The following is a 17,614-nucleotide window of genomic DNA, read 5'->3' as shown; positions in this document are numbered from 1 at the left end:
GGCACAAAACTAACCGGGGCAAAGGAATTTGGAAGGCCGATTAAAATTCCCAACCCCCCCCCCCCCCAAATGATTTCTCTCACACAGGTGCGCGCACACAAAATATCTTTTAGTCTCACTCGCTCGCTCCCCACAAACGTGCAGACATACACACAGAGCTAACGAAAACAAGACACGTTTCTACAAAGTGACTGAACGTACTAACAACTGAAAATGACCCTGTCGCCTCACAGTGACCTGAGAGGGGTAAACTAGTTGGTCAGGAGCAATTCAGGCTGCTTGTCATACAGAAGAGGGAGGGGCTGATGGAGTTGAGGGAGGAGGGGGGGGGATGTATATAAGCTGTCTTGTGTTTTAAGATAAGAGTGTAGGTGGATTAACAGTGCAATTTCCTTTAGTTTTCCCCTTCTCCGGTCTCCCCTTCGTCACCCTGGTTTTCTGATGTCCACAGCTGCAAACACACAACATGCACAGTTGAAGTTGTCATGTCAGACCATCAAAACCAATGTGAGGACAAAACAACAAGGCGCAAGTGGGACTCACAGTCAAGTTGTCCCTTAGGAGCTGCATGATCAGGGTGCTGTCTTTATAAGAGTCCTCGTTCAAAGTGTCGAGCTCAGCGATGGCTTCATCAAATGCCTGAAATACAACAAAATGGTTTAAGACCCTCTCAAGCAGCATAGATTGTTCCAGGTTGTGATTGAGGTATTTGACATTTGAGCATTGTCTGGTTTCAGCATGTTCAGTGAACCTGCCTAAAGTATTTTTAATGTACTTGGCAAGCTTTTTTACCATTCAAATTTGGCAGGGTTGTTTGTGACATTGTCAGTGTTTGCTTTTCACTTTTTTGTGCCTCAGGCTGGGCGATTATATTATTGCATTAGTCGATGCAACAAAATTCAGGTCGATCAGTCTTATAGGCTTGATCAAACTTGGCGGAGCTGGACATGAACACAGCCAATCAGAGTCGACCTGGTCCTGCTCCACTTTCATTTGTGTAGCATTGTGGAGAAAGGATTTTTCTCACTCTGTCTCAATTTTTATTTTGGTTTGTAATACTGTTTGTTTCTAACGTTCGCAGTCACACCACTGTCCTAACATGATGCAGGGCTTTTATTTTTTGCTTTTTGAATGAGTCTCTCCTTGGAAGCCACTCTTCAGGGTGGCAGCACTGTCCTCTGTTGGTCAGGGTTAGATATTGCATTCTCTTTGCCCATAATACATTTATTTCCCCCCTTCGTTATGTTATTTTATATTTTTCTTTGTTGTCATATTGAGTAAGAGTTCTTGGGTGCCATACTAATGGAGAAATTACAGATAAAAAACATCACCTTGTCAAACAGCTGTAGATCGAAGTTTAATACAGCTCTCACTATGACACAGGATAGCACTACTGTACACCTTTGAGAACAATGAAAATAATATAATCTAATTGACAAAAAATTAAATTACCATGAACCTGTCGGACTCAAGGTTCAACCAAAATTTGGAAACATTGGTGCTTGTGCCTCTTTTGTATGATGCTTTTTTTTTTTTTTTTGCTTATGTAATTTGTTTTTGATGCTTCGTTAGTGTCTGACTTGGACTTTATATGGTACCTTGGTTGTCTCTATCAGGATCCCGAGTTTGAAAATAAAGTTGACTGCTTGATTGATCAACCATGCTAATTAGCACCCATTATTCAAAAGTAAGATTTATAATTTTATTATTACTCTAAAAGCATTTGTGTAATTCAGGTCGTCTTGGAGCTCATCAGACTACAGTGTGTATGTGTGTTATAGCAAAAAGTTAGATTTCAAAAGTACTCTTAAAATAATTTAGTTCACACCGTCTTTGCCAGACTGCAGGCCTTTTCTGGGTTGTTCTGGATCTCATAATAGAATACAGAGAAGTTGAGGGCCAGTCCAAGCCTAATGGGGTGTGTTGGCTGCATATCCCCCTTGCTAATGTCGAAAGCCTGCTGGTACGCTTGCTGGGAATTATCCACGGTATCTGAAGACAAAAATGGTAGAAATATAGCATTTTTTTTCCTCGTCACATTGAGAGTTATTTAGATTTTTAAAAAAATTTAAAAGGTCATACATTTCAAAAAAGTCATACATATATATATTTGTTGCAGTCAATGTTGCAGTCAAATTCATGAACTACAACAATCAAGTGTATCATGCAAGTCATGTCCTTACTTACCCTTCTTAGCATCTCCGGATGCAACCTCAGACAGGTATCTATAATAGTCGCCCTTCATTTTCAGATAGAACACCTTGCCTTCGGAACTTCCTGCATTAACAATAAGGTACTTGTCCAGTAGCCCCTAAAACGCAGCAGTTGAGATTGTCAAAGTTGTGCAAATGAATGGCTGAAAACCACCGGAAAAGTCAAGAGAACCTCACCAGCACATCATGGCAGATTTCCTGCAGCTCAGATTCGATCTTCTCCCGATACTCGCGAGCCATCTGCTTCTTCTTGTCATTGCCTTCAATCTTCTGCTCAATGCTGGAGATGACGCGCCAGGATGAGCGGCGCGCCCCGACCACATTCTTGTAGGCAACAGAGAGAAGATTGCGCTCCTCATTTGACAGCTCTGTGCTTTGCTCTGTCACACTCTTCATGGCAGCTGCCATATCATCATAACGCTCAGCCTGCTCGGCAAGCTTGGCATTTTGTACCAGGTCGTTCTTATCCATTTCGAGACTGGGGGATACAGAACGCACAGAGGCAGGGTTAGTGATGTAGCGAGGACGACAAGATACCATACCACAGCAGTGATTCACAACGAATATGACATGAGGGATCATCAGGTCTGCTGTGGGAAATTCATCGATTTCAATTGACTATGGAAACTGGTCACTTTGTTAGTTCATGACTCTCTGTACTTTTGTATTCATGTCCTATTGGTATATTTTGTTAACGTGGCTTTTTTTTTAACTGTAGTACTGCAGCGGTTCCAATTACCAGAGGCAAGTTCCCTTTGTGCTTTAACACATTTGGACAATATAGATGATTCTTATACTATGCCAGTTACACATAATGACAGGTAGAACAATTAAATGCTCCTCCGTTAGAGGGCAGAAGCCGCATACCAGTTTTGTGTCCTTTTTGTTTGGTGGTGTGCAGTGAAATTTTTCTCCCACAATAAGGGTTGGGAAACACCGCTTTCTCCAAACAATAAACTAACAGTTGAATGTTATGAAATTTGTCCAGAAACGGCTGCAATATAATGTGAGAAAGACGGCATTAGGTCTTAGAGTGCGGATGAGCGCCGCAAACTGGGCCCCGTGGCAAGTGGGTCAACCTTGCATTTGCCGAGGTTAGCCCCAAGGTAATTACAAGCGCTCTCTCAAATCCCGTCTCTGTTAGCTCAGTTTCGGCAGAAAAAAAATATACTTATTGATCCCTATATCTTTCACGTAGGAAATAACCGCATAACGTGCTCAATAGCATTTTACTACAAAATATAAGCCTTTCCACAAGCATCCGAATCCGTTGCACTGCTATCCAGAACTACTGTTGCTAACGGCGCCAGCGTAATGACACATTTTATTAACAAATACTAACGACGTAAATCGGTTTCATACATTTCTTTCATGCATTTTATAAAGAACACCCAATGCTAGCGTGGGTGAAATTCATATCGTACGTCGTCCAGCAAGCGGAGCGGCTGACGTGCCAAATACATCATTCTCCAACGTTCCGTTGAACGTTCCGTTAGCTAGGCCACAAAAATAAGGTTGATTAAAAAAATACAGAATAAACGCTATTGACAATTCATGTTCCAAACATAGATAAAGGCGCTGCTTGGGTGGAGGGTTTAATAGCACAGCGGCATCTTAATTTATTTTTTTTAAGTTAAAAAATTTTCGGCCGCTTTCTAACACAACACGGCCCGCTAACGCTGGCGAGCCCCTGTTAGAACAAAGTGTCACGGAATCGGAATCGAGGCTATCACGTTAGCCGGTGAGCTAGCCGCTAGCATTAGCAGGCTTGCTAGTGTTAATGCTAATGCTAGTTAGCCCCAGCTAGCCTGCACCGTTATATGATGGCTCCTCAAAAAGGATTCAATTGGCCGCGACGGGGGGAAAAACAGCGTCGTAAATTGAGACCGGCCCATTAGACTGTGATTACAGCTACGGTAGAAAATGAATAAAAACCTCAGCCTAGCGCTGGAAACACTTACAATATTGGCGACTTTTAATCCTGATTATTCTCAACTCTCTGTTAGACGTTTTAATGCTTCCGTCCTCCAGTCGCGCTCGGCGTGTATATCTCAGGGCAGAACCACTTCCGTTATACGGCTACTTGCATTTCCTCTTTTCTCGCCACACATCTGCCTTACGTAAGACATCACGACGCTCTAGACAAGCAATATTAATACATAGAAAGCAAGGGAGGGTTGTCCACCTTGTCAAAATGGGATTTTTCGACTGTTAAGCTCACGGGACAAGATCGCCTGTTATTTGAACGTCATATTACTCTTCTCTTTGTACCTCAAAGTGAGACCGTTTATTGTTCACAGCTAATACATTTCAAGTCAAGTACAACTTTATTGTCAAATGTGCTGCAGCACAGATGAAATTTCTTCCCTCTCCAGACAACATAAAACAAGAGGAGCCGCTGCGGGTGTCCGTGCCGCCATCAAAAGAAAAGTTAACATAAAATGACAAAATAATACAAGACAACACATTAGACACAGACAATGACAAAATAATACAAGACAACACATTAGACACAGTCGTCAAAGGTCAAGGTCAGCAAACAGTACCTTAATGTTATTTTTGAGAGAGTGAAAGTACCAATTTACCGTTTTTGTTTTAATTGGAGGACATTTCTGACTTCCTTCCCAAACATGCATGCACAGAAAAACACATTTATTGTGTAAATTATAGTTGTCCAGATTAGTAGCATCTATCCATCTGTCCATCTCTCCAGTTTCATTTCTGCTGATCCTCACTAGGGTCAAGGATGACTGTCCCAGCTGACACTGGGCGAGGCAGGGTTTGTGATGACTGAATATTATGTAAAATATCAAATAGCTTGCCCGAGCATGTTACAAATCAAATATGGATCATTCCTATCGGCGTCTTTGGGTCCTCGTGAAATTTCTTTTGGTATTTACTTCAAAAAATTAAAATGCTCATTTTTCAATTCAACTTTATTTATATAGCACATTAACATACAAATTGCAACTCCAAGTGCTTTACAGTAACATGTGGTGAGTCAGTGTCACGGTGCGTTTCTTGGTTTCCTATCTGTAAATCGAAAATTATTTTGCCATCAAAAGCACTTTAGCAATCATGTTTTTGTTATTTGTTGTTCCACGCACCACAAAAGCAAAAAATATCGCAGTGATGCTTGACTTTTTTTTTTTTTGGGGGGGGTTGAGGGTTTCTTATTTTACCCAATTTCTCCAATGATTTGGCCCATCTGTCCATTTTAAAAATCAAATGTCGCCCTTGAGCACCGAGGTTTTCGCACTTTTTAAGTCTTCAATTAACAAAACATGTTCTGGAACTGTGGGAGGTAGCCAGACAAATTAAACCTTTTATGTGTGCATTTTGAAGTGTTTTCAACCAAACATTTGGTTGTTAAGAAAAAAATGCTAAACATCATCTACTGAGGTAATGTTAATGTTCTTCTCTTGCTCAACACGCAGTCATCTTAATAAAATCTGTGTGGAACATTTTCCACCTCTCACGCAGTTCAGCTTGAAGCACAGCGGACACCACTTTCTCATTTCTCAACAGTCACAATGACGCGATTAACGACTTTCATTTTCATATATGCAGTGCTGTCCGTGACATTGTCTTTTGCAGAGGGAGCTGAATTTAAAAATAGAGGAACGGTGGAGGTAAGATAAAATTGATTTTTTATTTTTATTTTTTATTTTTTTGAAGAGTGATGGAACCCCCAACCTGGGATGATTTAGATCATGAGGACTTCTTGATTTCTTTTCAGACTGATGTGCATGATTCTGACTTCCTTCAAGATGCAGACCAAGCTGTAGCTTCAAAAGCTAATGGTGAGTTGGACTCAACTAATGTATAACTATCACTAATGTCTAACTATTTTGAAGCTGATTACAATGCTTGAAAATGAATTACTCCACATTCCTGAATACAACTAATGTCCATATGATGTAATGAGGGGTCTGAATAAGTATCCGTTTCCCTAATGTTTGTTTAGTGCATTTGTAGCTGTACAAAAACATAATTGAACATTCCTCCACTGATATGCTGTTCTCATTAACAGGCAATCTAACATGTTTGCTGTGCGTTTGCCTGAGAGAGTTCGTTTATTGTGAGGAGGTGTCTCCTGAAATGTCAGCCGTGCCAGAGTTGCCGAAGGAAACAACTTATTTCTACACACGCTTCAACAAAATCACTAAAATAACCAATAATGACTTTGCAGACATGAGTAAGGAAACACTTTTTTGTAAATTAATCCTTGTCTAAAGTCATCTTTCTTCTTTTTCAAAGCTTCTCTCCATTTTTTTCCAGCCTCATTGAAAATAATTGACCTAAGTGGGAATCTCATCACAGAGATAGAGGACGAAGCTTTTTGCAGACTTGCAAATCTCGAGGAGCTCAATCTTTCAGACAACAGGCTGACTAAACTGCCCGCGCTTCCCGGGATGCTGAGGTTTTTCAACGCAAACTCCAACAGGCTTACATCAAAAGGTCTAAAGACCATTGGTTTCAAGGTAGTAACCATCCAAACCCACTTATCCTGCATTTGAATGATGCATAAATACAGCAAATACAAAGTCTTCAGTTGTGTTGTGTTAAATAAAGTAAATACTACATAATAGTCATCATCAATAAACAAAGCTTCTTTGTTGCAGAAATTCACAAGACTGGCGTATCTCTACCTTGGATACAATAGGCTGAAAACCGTGCCTCGTCTTCCAGAGTCTCTTCACATTGTGCACCTACATGTAAGTTAATGTACAGTGGAACATTTTAAGATTAATGGCACTCCCATCACACCATTGAGAGATTTAGGGGTGAATTTTGGCATCTGGGGGGGGCGGGGGGGGGCATGATTTTCAAGCCATGACTCTCCACATCTGTGTATTGCAAAGACTGAACACAGTGGTGGCACTGAGGAAAAAGCAGTGCTAAAGAATAGAACACGTAAAAAAAAAATATCCCAAAAATGTGGGGTTTGTTGTTTGGGCTGGAACATGTTTTCCCCCATTCATTTCGATTGGTTAAGAGGATTTGACTGCTTTCGGGGTATGGGTGTGGTCACAGGACAGCTCGTGCTGTTGGCAGTTACGCAAATTTGGTGTTACCGTAAAAAAGGCTGAAATCTTTGATGGTTTTGGTAAAACGGTTTGTTTTCCTCCCTTACATGCTCCACTGGGATAATGCTGCTTTATTTTCCTCACAACGCACTAAGAAGTTTGTTTTGCCGGTTGCTACCCTCTTCCTGAATCAAGCCCTCACACGCACAGTCAGAAGATGGAGTAGTGGTCCATTGCATGAGAAGGGCGAGGGGAGCACTCGAACCAACAGATCAAGCATTTTGATGTTTTTAACGTGACTATAGTTGAGAAGAACACAGTCTGCAAAAAGCTTGAAATAACAGAACCCTAACAAATTCAATGCAGCATCTGAATCGCTGGATGAATTAATAGCTGTTAAGGCATCAACATGAACAATTAATCAAATTCAAGTCGCCATCGCATGGGAAGAAGACCTTGAAAAAAAAGAGTAGCCTACTAAATTGCAATTGCATTATTTTTGTGTGTGGGCGAGAAATCTGATTTTGAATATTTTTCAAAATCATTCAGTCTAATGTCTGTTTAGGTGAAATTGTTTTTGGTTGACTTTGGAGGGTGCGCTGTTGTTTAATCGGAGAACAGCTTTACTACAAAACCTTTAAACATTACCAGTTTTTGTCAGGTGTGCCATTGTGATTTGGTTCTGTGTCTCCTACAGAACAACAACATCAATAAAATTACAGAGACGACATTCTGCCAAAGAAACAATCCTCACTACATCCGGAGGAACTTACGAGAACTGAGACTGGATGGAAACCCCATCCAGCTATGGAAACACCCGAACAGCTTCAATTGCCTGCTCACTCTGCCAATCGGATGGTACAAATGAAATAACCAAAATGTGATTTTGATCAAACGGTGAATAAGTTAGACTTTTATATAACCAATGCTGAGTTATACTATTCAAGCATCACCATATACATTGCTGTTGAATTACCAGAAAATCAATCTCCTTTGTCATGCATAATACAGTATACAGCACCTTATTATAATCACGCACCCTAAAAATACACGCTTTGGGAGGGTTTGCCAGGTGCTACGTTGTATTTAAAACCAGATCAAGCGCTTCATACATGAATATGACCATACAATGTCATTTATTTAGATTGTAAAATATATAAACAAACAATAAAATATGCATGATTTTCCCATAATTTCATGGATTTTCGATTTGTGATGCTGTGGCAAAATTCCAAGGATGTGTCCATGATGAAGCGTGTCGAGTCCACACAAGCATCCTTCACTTGGCCGTAGGCTCATTCATAACTATGAAACCATCCGCTACTTTCTGCTGGTACTCCCTCTCTGATCGTTTTCTTCGGTAGACGTCATCTGTCAAGAAAAGGACACAAAACCGACTGGAATCAAGAAACACATTTACAACTTGCTTTTTTTTTTTTTAATCTTGTCCCGCCTTCTTGATGACTAACTTACATGTCAAGCACCGGACAAGAAAACATACATTTTAAATAGCTTCATTTTTTTTTGTATGATTCATTTTATGTCTTACTTTGATTTTTGTAAAACATTTGTTTCAACACAGACATATTTTAGTAATGCAGCATTACGTTATTCTCTGAAGTTGTCTTTCACAACAAATATTAGCCATCTAGGGCAAGAGAAGAAAAAAAATAATCAGCCACATAACTAAGGAGGAATGACATCATCAAACTAATTGCTCTGGCCATGGAGAAACGTCAGGTATGCTTTCACTTCTAGTTTTCATATTTTTTCAGCCATAATGGAGCATGTGATTCAAACCACCACAATCCTCTTACTCCTTTGGAGTTTTTCTTTTTTTTTTTATTAAATCATTATTACACAACAGAGTTTTTCCTTCACTATTATATTCGCATCGCAGCTGTACTCTTGAGCAACATATATTAAGATTAAGATATCCTTTGTCTGTCCCACACTGGGGAAATTTACAGTCTACAGCAGCAAAATTGGGGGGTAGAAAGAAGAAAAACTAGTGTTTGCATTCACAAAAAATAAATAAATATATTTGCAGTGATTTTGAACCCTGTTAGTGTGATTAGGGTAAGGTAGATTAAATTGTAAATTCCAATTAATGCAGCTTTCTTTTTTGAATTGCAAATGATTTCTTCCGCAATATTTTTGAAATATATGGAATGGATACAAAAACATAATAAGATGTAAAATGAATTATGTGATGTAAAAGAATAATAAAAAAGCAGTTTTGTCAATATACATAAACATACGCATTTCTGTGATGTTATAATTGCATTACATTTGGATGCTGTCAATAGGTTGTGCGTTGACCATTTAACATATTGACACCAAAGAGTAAAAAGGGACTACCAAAATAACACAAAGTGAGTGTGTCACTTTGCCAAGTTGCACTTACAGAATGTTTCTTTTCCTATCCTCACGTTGATCATGATCCACTCCATGACACCTCCAATGCAAAAAAAGACTGGAAGAAATCTATACGGACCAAAACGACGTTTCCCAGGAACGAGACCGAGAAAATATCGCAGTGTTATACTCCTCTGAAGCATGCCAAGGACGTGTAAGCAACCAAAAAAGGTCTGACAAATTAAATATGATTTTTGAGGTATGGTGGTTTCCTAAACGTCCTTCCCAAACGTAGGGTGCGCTTGTTTCAATATATGATCTCTCCTGACAAAAACGCGGGCGGTTTATTGCAAATTGTGAGCGTGTCTTCGAGTCAAAATATCATTAAAATCAAAACAAGCGCACCCGTAATAACGTCATATCCGGTAGTGCTAGCGTATTTCCGGTTGAACTAGGCGCTCGAACCCACGTGTAATTGGTTAAAATATTATCGATAGATTAATCTGTTAAATTAAACAACTAATAAATCATAAATTTTATTCGTGAATGACGACGAGCGAAAGGTATTAGTATCTCTCTCTCTCTCTCTCTCTCTCTCTCTCTCTCTCTCGCTATATATATATATATATATATATATATTGTACATTAATGCAGTTACCAATTAGTTTGAAGCATGAAGAATTTGGCAGACAGCTAATATAGTTTAAAATGCCAGTTTTCTGTGATAATCCATCAGAATTGTGGTTGCACAAATGTGCACGCATGCACACCTCTTTAAAACTGGGACGTGGTTGCGGTCAGAAAGAACCAATTACATCCTAACCCGGAAATGGGAGTCAGCACATACCAGGCAGAATTTAAAATGCATCAAATTAACCCCCACCTCAAGTTCAGATAGGCCTTTCCTGACATTTTCTTGTTTGCTTTCTAGCAAAAGCCTGGAGGTTTTGTGCCAACACTGACTGCTATTTGGAACTGTTCATAATTCCCTCCACCTGGTTTCAGGCCCCAGGTCCAGCAGAAGAAAAAACAGCAACAAACCATGAAGCTGCCTCTACCACGCTTCACTGTAGGCATCGTGTTCTTTTAGGGATGAGAAGTGCTCTGTTAGGGCCAAAGATACCTTTTGCATTTACGATCAAAAAGTTCTACCTTGACTGAAGAATTTTCTAGATGGATGGATAAATACAGTAGATGATACTGTAAATCAGATGGAGGATAGATGAATGATCGGTACTTTATTCATACACAAGCTAAATTCATGAAGTGCAAGTAAGTTGCAAGTAAGGTAAAGGCATAAAATGACACATTGCCAATAGCGGGTTTATTGATGGCAATTGTAACAGCATGACACAAAACTGCACAGACATATCTAAACACATACATTAAACACATGCAACAACTGTACGGGACATAAGTACCATTAAGATTATAAAGAGCGAAGGGGCTTTCTTTTAAACTCCACCATGAGCTCACCAGAAATGGCAACAAGAATCAGTATGAAATTTTTTTTCCCTTTTTTGGACAGAATAATTTGGGAGGCAAAATGCAATTTTTTAACAATACCACCAGGAGTAAGACTCCAAGAGCTCTTTAACGCAAGACGGTAGCTGAAGCCGAAAGCAAGCGTCCCATATGGTACCCTTTTCCCAGTGCGTTTATATTTGGCCTCTGATCAAAAGCATCATAGAGCAATACAAAGGCAAGTCAAATGTATAGCAGCATACACGCACAGGCAGCAGTCATCACTCACTGCTTGACATACATGACTTTGTTGCAGAGTAACTGCTGCAGTACGTATTGCTCATTTCAACAAATATGACGTACAAACACTTGCATCACATACAGTGTTGTGACCAAGGTTTTCATCATGGCTTTTTTTTTTTTTTGAGGAATCCTTTTTTTGAATCCTCACTCCACTTTGTTTGTTTTGAAGAATCCTTTTTTGAATCCTCACTCCACTCTGTTCTCAGTCATGTCTTTGTAATCATCTTTTGATACTACAGTGAAACTCCTCTACAACGAAACTTACATGGGCAAAAATACCCCCTAGTGTGAAAAAAATGTTCATGCATGAAAGGCATTCCCACTTTCTGCTCCCCCTATGACGAAAAGTCCCCCTGTTCTGTTATATGAAATCTTTTTCTCTGCTCTTGCCTCGCAACGAGATTCACTGCAACGAAAACAAGCCTTCCACAAAAGTGTAATCCAACCTCAGCATGCCACATCGACCTCTACTGCTTTGTTCGGAAATGGCAACTGCAACCACCACACTGGTTTACACATGCGCAGTAGTACATTAAGTATTTGTTATTGTTAATTTCAGACGTAGGACAAACGTTGCATTGCTAAAATGGCTACGAAACGGGCCTTTGCAGACCAAGGAGTTAAGAAAAAAAAGCATTCACGCTTGAAAACAGGATAAAAGTAATAAAAGTGAAAGATGGAGGAAGCAAAGTAAAACATTATACAAGAAATTGCTGTAAGTGAAAGTGAATGCTGATTGTAAATTTCGCAATTTCTTTCCCGTTTTTGTCTTTCTACACTGGCTATATGAAGTGTCAAATAAGTATATGCTCATATTTATGCACTACGTATTGGAATAAAAATGAAGAGTACACACATACGTTGTGCGTGTGTGTGTGTTTACATCTGAGATAAAATTTGCTACAGTGAAAAACCCCCTGTTGTGAAAAATTTCTTGCTGCAAACATGATTTCGTTGTAGAAGAGTTTCACTGTATTACTGGTTTTACACATGGGGCAGTATGGAGTGGGTGAGTCTATAAATACAGTCTTAATTGGTTGAGGACAACAACAACATTCTTATGGAAGAATTGAAAATACTCCCTTTATGCAATGAATAAATCAGTCTTCAACGATTTGAGCCGGTCGACAGAAAGTCCAGTGATGCTCTACTGTGTTCTCATTGGCCCGCTCGCTCATGTGGTGCACACGCGTGTTTCGGATGGTGAAGCCTTGTTTCATGATGTAGTCCATGAGATGAACTCGCAGGGACACCTCCTGATGATAGTCACATGGCCCGAAGGTGAAAGACACCTGGCAGTCTCTGGTGTCCATCATGTGTTTGTTCCACTTGGTGAAGTTGTTGGAAATGCCCTCGAGCAGAGCATGGACCTTTGTCGTTATGGTTAACTGTGTGATGATGACTGCTACTGGGTTGGAGTATTTGGACAGTTTGCGTGTGCTGGAAAGCTCCACAACCTGCTCAAAGATGTCCGGAGGGTACAGAGGCTTGGGATCGCTTAGGCAGTGGATCAAGGGTTCAATCTGGTAGAAGTCGGCCTCTTTCCTCAGCAGATCTGTCTCTGTGAAGTCAGCCGGGAGGGTTAGCTCCGACGTCCGCAGGAAGTTCAGGATGTACCTGAAAAGTGTCCCGTCGCGGTCAATGAAGTAATTTCCATGGGAGTCGCGAGCTGTTGGGAAGTCTCCCCGGAACATGGCGCCCAACATGGAGTCAGGATAACGCTGCAGTGTGGACAAGCTGGTTGTGTACAGGTGACCTCCTACGTTTAAGGTAACAGGAGTAGTCATCTAAAGCAAAGGCAAGAAGAGGGAGAGGACCATTTTGATGCATTCACACAACCCCAGGCAATTAAATCAGAAGGGATGCACTCATACCAATATCAGTGTCAGTGCCGATATTCTACGTCTGTCGTGATGGAAAAAAATTATGTTATGATCAGATAAGAAAACCTTTATTTGTCTCACAATGGAGAAATTACCATGTATGTAATATGTTATTTACCTTAAGGGCATGTGGCATAGAAGCCATGTCAGCCGTGTTGAATAACTTAAATCAGCCCACATGCATTACCACAGATTTTACTTTTAATTAGTTATTTTTATTCAAGATTTTTTTTTTATTCAAGATTATTTATTTACACCCCCCTAAAAAAAATCTTCAAAAGATGCAGATAAACATTCAATACTGTGTACATTTCCACTAAACGCAGAGGTAAATGTTGAAAAACATCTCCTAGAAAACTTAAATATATACCTGTGTGTGTGTGTGTGTGTGTGTGTGTGTGTGTGTGTGTGTGTGTATGTATGTATGTATGTATGTATGTATGTATGTATGTATGTCTCTCTCTCTCTCTCTCTCTATATATATATTTTCAAAGCCATCTCGTTACCTCTGCGTCCCGCGTCCTCGATGCATAATTTTCCCACGGGACGCACAGTTCCAAATAATGTGCGTTTTTGGGACGCAAGGAAATTTCTCAGTCAAAATAAAGAAAAAAACACTACGGTACATCTTTTTTTCCAGCAACAATCGCAGTTTGACAATTGTTGTTTTGATCTCGCGTTAAGTAATCTCGCATGACGAGATTTCCGTTCTCGCGAGACGAGATTGACGAGCTCGGCAGACGATTGCCAAGTTTGTGTAACGTTAAAACAAGTGTTGCGAACAAGTGTTGCGAAAGTTTATTGCGGAGATATGACAGAGGAAGCAGCTAAAGTTGGATAGTTTTTTGCGATAATAAGTTGACTTTGAGAAAGCCTTGCATCATTGGAAGCAGAGTAAAGAGAGGAGAATTTATGAACTCAACGACTGAACCATGGGATGAAATAAAAACCTATTTCTCAGCAAATCTTGTATGCCTGAATTATTTAAATTTTTGCAGCGTTTGTTTATAAGAAATAAACCTATTATCAATGTATATTGTTGTTGTTTGTGTTATAGAATTCAAAATTTGGGACTCTCTCAATGCATAATGGGACTCATACTTTCCTGATCAGCGAGTCCCTGGGACCCGCAGGGCTCAAAACTGTAAAATATTCACTGTGTGTAAAATATATATATATATATATAAAATTCCAGGGTCCCGAACTGCAAATATGTTGTAGTTTTGAGTCTTAATATCACCATTCACCACCACTAGCTGGCAGACATGTCTGAGTTGCACTTCCACTTGGTTGGCCTAATTATTTTTTGGCTGATTTGGAATGATGTGCTGGACACACATAGTTTCTCAACAATAACATTTTGAGTGGTTTCTTGCACTTAAAGTTGTTTTTTTGGTGCCATCTTTACATGGTCATTTTTATCCGAGAGCCATTTGCAGTGGAAAAAAAAATATGTGGTGGGTATATTGTTGTTTGCTATGTTAGAGTAGCGGAGCTTTCTTACATACAGTGAGAAATGTATCGGGAAAAATGGAATATATTAAGAGCATGTATTTTGTCCATATCTAATGTCACATTTGTGTCATACAGCTGGTTAGGAAGTGTGTGGTCCTATATGTGGTCCCCGAGGAGCACAGAAGAAAAACTACAGCCCGCTCCATTTAAGTTTCTCATCCCTGACTTAAACATAAAGGAAGGCAACACTTTGACGATGAACTAACTCGTGATCAGCCCCATCGCCGGCGCGGCAATCCCTTCACAAAGCTACGACTGACAACACGCTGCGCTGTGACACGGTGGATGTTAAAATGTTAGTAAGGACATGTTACTCTCAAAAAAGTGTATATTTGGGTGAAACTAAAACCATGAAAGAGGACAATCAAAGTCTCCTTTCACCAGTGGATCAGAGACGCCCCTGATCACAGCGTGCATGACGGCACACACGTCTGCTTCAAACGAGGTGTGGAAGTAAATAAGAAGCTGAAGCATCTCTTACCCTATGGCCCCAGCCTCCATTATCCATTTGTAGACAAAAACACACTTGGTCAGGACCAAAACACGGAGCAGCAAACGTGGTTTGGCTCAATTCACTTTCACATGGAAAACAAAGTTAGTGCGAGGTCAGTCTCATCACTTCCATCAGCAACACTTCAATAAATGAGATCTGGCTATCCAGTTATTTCTCAGGCCAAATTAGTTTCCAAGTTAATTGTGCTTCTAACATCATATACAAATCTTTACCATCACAGTGACAGTAAAATGCACAACACTAATTACAATATATTGAAATCACACATTTGTTGTTTATTAAGCAGTGTTGAACACGATCCAACATAAACCCTTTCACTATCTATCTAAATGCTTAACCTTATCTGAGGTGAGGGTGAGTTTCTCCCAGCTGGGGTACACCCTGGATTGCTCGCCAGCCAGTCACAGGGCATACAGTGGAACCTGGAGTTCTGAATGTCCTTTTTTTATGACCAAGTTGGGTTACAACAACATTTTCGTAGAAAAACAAACTCTGTTTATATCTATTTCGATTTTTGATAGATGAACGGTCTTGGCATGCACGAGCGGATGGATCTATGATCTTTTTTTTCCCGCTGTGTAACCATCATTGGCAACAAGCATCACACATTGCTGTAAACAGAAAATTAAAGCTGTTGCATATGTTGGGAGACACCACATCATTGATCGTCAAATCACAAATCTATTAGCAGTTGGGTTTCTGAATGACGTGGTTTTCACCCCCCCACCCCAAAAAAAAACCCCAACGATTTAGAGTGTGTATGTTATTTATTGAAATGTAGTGTCTCTTCACTTAAGACTGATTAGATTTTACTGCAGCATTTTCATGAATCCATTCTTCAATCTCTTGTTTTAATCCCCATTTTCGTGGTGTCTTTTATTTAATCTAGACTGATGCTTGGTTTTTCATTGTAATATAATCATGTTAGACGCTTTTATTATGATTTTGGTGATGTCTTAATGATACATTGTTTCTCTTTCCACAATATGTTTAATGTAAATAATTTTCAATTGTATTGTACATGAAGTGAGATATGCAAATAAACTTGCATTGCCAATATTTTGGAGAGGGAACGGATTAATTGCATTTGTATTCATTTTCAATGGGAAAAAATTTCCTCAATTTATGAACGTTTCAGGTTTCTAATGAACTCTTGGAAGCAATTAACTTCTTAACTAGAGGTTCTACTGTATACAAGCGCTGTTGGGCAATTTAACGTCTTCAATAAACTTAAGCATGGATGTGGGGGGGAATCCATAGAGGACGATATGGCTCCTCATCCCCGTCCTCATAACTTTAGGACAGATGTGCTTACCACTCTTCACCGTGTCACCCACCCCTATCTTTCCCTTTCCACTCCCATTGCAAACGAATGCTGCTAAGGCCGTATTTGCTCTGTGCTAAGAGGAACACCAAAGCGGGAAGCATTGGAAATGTGAACTTTCTTAATTAACAATGTCATATAAACTTCAATTACAACAAGAGCAGTTAATGCTATCCAGCTACTAGCTAGCCTCCTAGCTAGTGAGGCTAGCGAGTTAACAATGTAGCTGATGTTACTACGAAGCATTTGCGTCTTGAACTTATTCATTTTAGACGTGACAGAAACGATTAAATGCAAGCTCACCGACTCGCTCTTTTGGATTCGTCTTCTTTCGACCCAAAAGTGCAGCATGACGTTGATTTTTAGCGTTGCAGATGCCAGTCAGTCAAGGATGTTCACCGCAGCCAAGCGATCCTAGACACACGCACGCACGCACACACACACACACACACGCACACACACACACGCACACACACACACGCACACACAGACGGACTCACAGACGGACACGCGCGCGTGCACGGATTTTCCTGCTCCCTTACACGCGTCGTTACGGTAAAACCCCACCGCAGCCCATTTCAAAGTAAAAGCTTTATCAATTTGATAAAACCTGCATTCCACTTTTACCTGATGTGAACACAAACGGGTTGTATCACAAATAACATCTCCATCCGGAAAGGTTGATTCGAGGCAAATGGACTTTCCGTGTTCATTAAACACATTTCACCTTTCATTTAAAGGTCTTATTCAGGTGTGCAATTAGCATTTTTCTGCCTCTGGTGGGGTTGTTCCCTGTGGATCGTCACAGCAGGATGTTGTTGCCGCATACTAAGTTCACTCACCTAGTGGAAAAACAGTTTGTTCAGGACACTCCCATTTAATTTTTTGTGTATGTGTATTTTCAAAGTCAAATGTGATTTGATACATTACCAATTTTGTGGCAGTGGTGGGAATTCACAAAGCATTTACTTGGCATATTAAGAAAAACGTTTTTCAAGTATCTATATTTA

The 17,614-nt window shown here is 40.0% G+C and overlaps 4 protein-coding genes across 4 annotated transcripts; 1 reads left to right on the top strand and 3 right to left on the bottom strand.

Moving 5' to 3' along the window:
• Nucleotides 1-138: 138 nt before the first annotated feature.
• Nucleotides 139-4,288, bottom strand: LOC109528472 (14-3-3 protein beta/alpha-1). The gene is made up of 6 exons (XM_019891129.1): nucleotides 4,175-4,288; nucleotides 2,391-2,691; nucleotides 2,188-2,311; nucleotides 1,829-1,992; nucleotides 544-639; nucleotides 139-451 (listed from the first exon to the last, which is right to left on the bottom strand). Exons 2-6 carry the CDS (start codon nucleotides 2,682-2,684, stop codon nucleotides 395-397), a joined length of 735 nt encoding a protein of 244 aa, XP_019746688.1. The 5' UTR covers nucleotides 2,685-2,691; nucleotides 4,175-4,288; the 3' UTR covers nucleotides 139-394.
• On the top strand, nucleotides 4,208-8,467 carry LOC109528471 (mimecan-like). Its single transcript, XM_019891128.1, has 7 exons — nucleotides 4,208-4,333; nucleotides 5,784-5,845; nucleotides 5,953-6,016; nucleotides 6,247-6,411; nucleotides 6,495-6,697; nucleotides 6,839-6,931; nucleotides 7,941-8,467. Exons 1-7 carry the CDS (start codon nucleotides 4,228-4,230, stop codon nucleotides 8,109-8,111), a joined length of 864 nt encoding a protein of 287 aa, XP_019746687.1. The 5' UTR covers nucleotides 4,208-4,227; the 3' UTR covers nucleotides 8,112-8,467.
• Nucleotides 8,363-9,975, bottom strand: uqcc5 (ubiquinol-cytochrome c reductase complex assembly factor 5). The gene is made up of 2 exons (XM_019891131.1): nucleotides 9,651-9,975; nucleotides 8,363-8,614 (listed from the first exon to the last, which is right to left on the bottom strand). Exons 1-2 carry the CDS (start codon nucleotides 9,802-9,804, stop codon nucleotides 8,523-8,525), a joined length of 246 nt encoding a protein of 81 aa, XP_019746690.1. The 5' UTR covers nucleotides 9,805-9,975; the 3' UTR covers nucleotides 8,363-8,522.
• A 2,369-nt stretch (nucleotides 9,976-12,344) lies between these two features.
• kctd6b (potassium channel tetramerization domain containing 6b) lies at nucleotides 12,345-17,056 on the bottom strand. The gene is made up of 3 exons (XM_019891130.1): nucleotides 16,908-17,056; nucleotides 15,248-15,341; nucleotides 12,345-13,155 (listed from the first exon to the last, which is right to left on the bottom strand). The coding sequence occupies exons 2-3, from the start codon at nucleotides 15,272-15,274 to the stop codon at nucleotides 12,469-12,471; spliced, it is 714 nt and encodes a 237-aa protein (XP_019746689.1). The 5' UTR covers nucleotides 15,275-15,341; nucleotides 16,908-17,056; the 3' UTR covers nucleotides 12,345-12,468.
• Nucleotides 17,057-17,614: the final 558 nt, after the last annotated feature.

This window comes from Hippocampus comes, unplaced genomic scaffold, assembly GCF_001891065.2.
Source record: "Hippocampus comes isolate QL1 unplaced genomic scaffold, H_comes_QL1_v1.1 scaffold174, whole genome shotgun sequence".
NCBI classification, from domain to species: domain Eukaryota; kingdom Metazoa; phylum Chordata; class Actinopteri; order Syngnathiformes; family Syngnathidae; genus Hippocampus; species Hippocampus comes.
The sequence above is the reverse complement of the archived record's forward strand: the minus strand, read 5'-3'. Positions and strand labels throughout refer to the sequence as shown.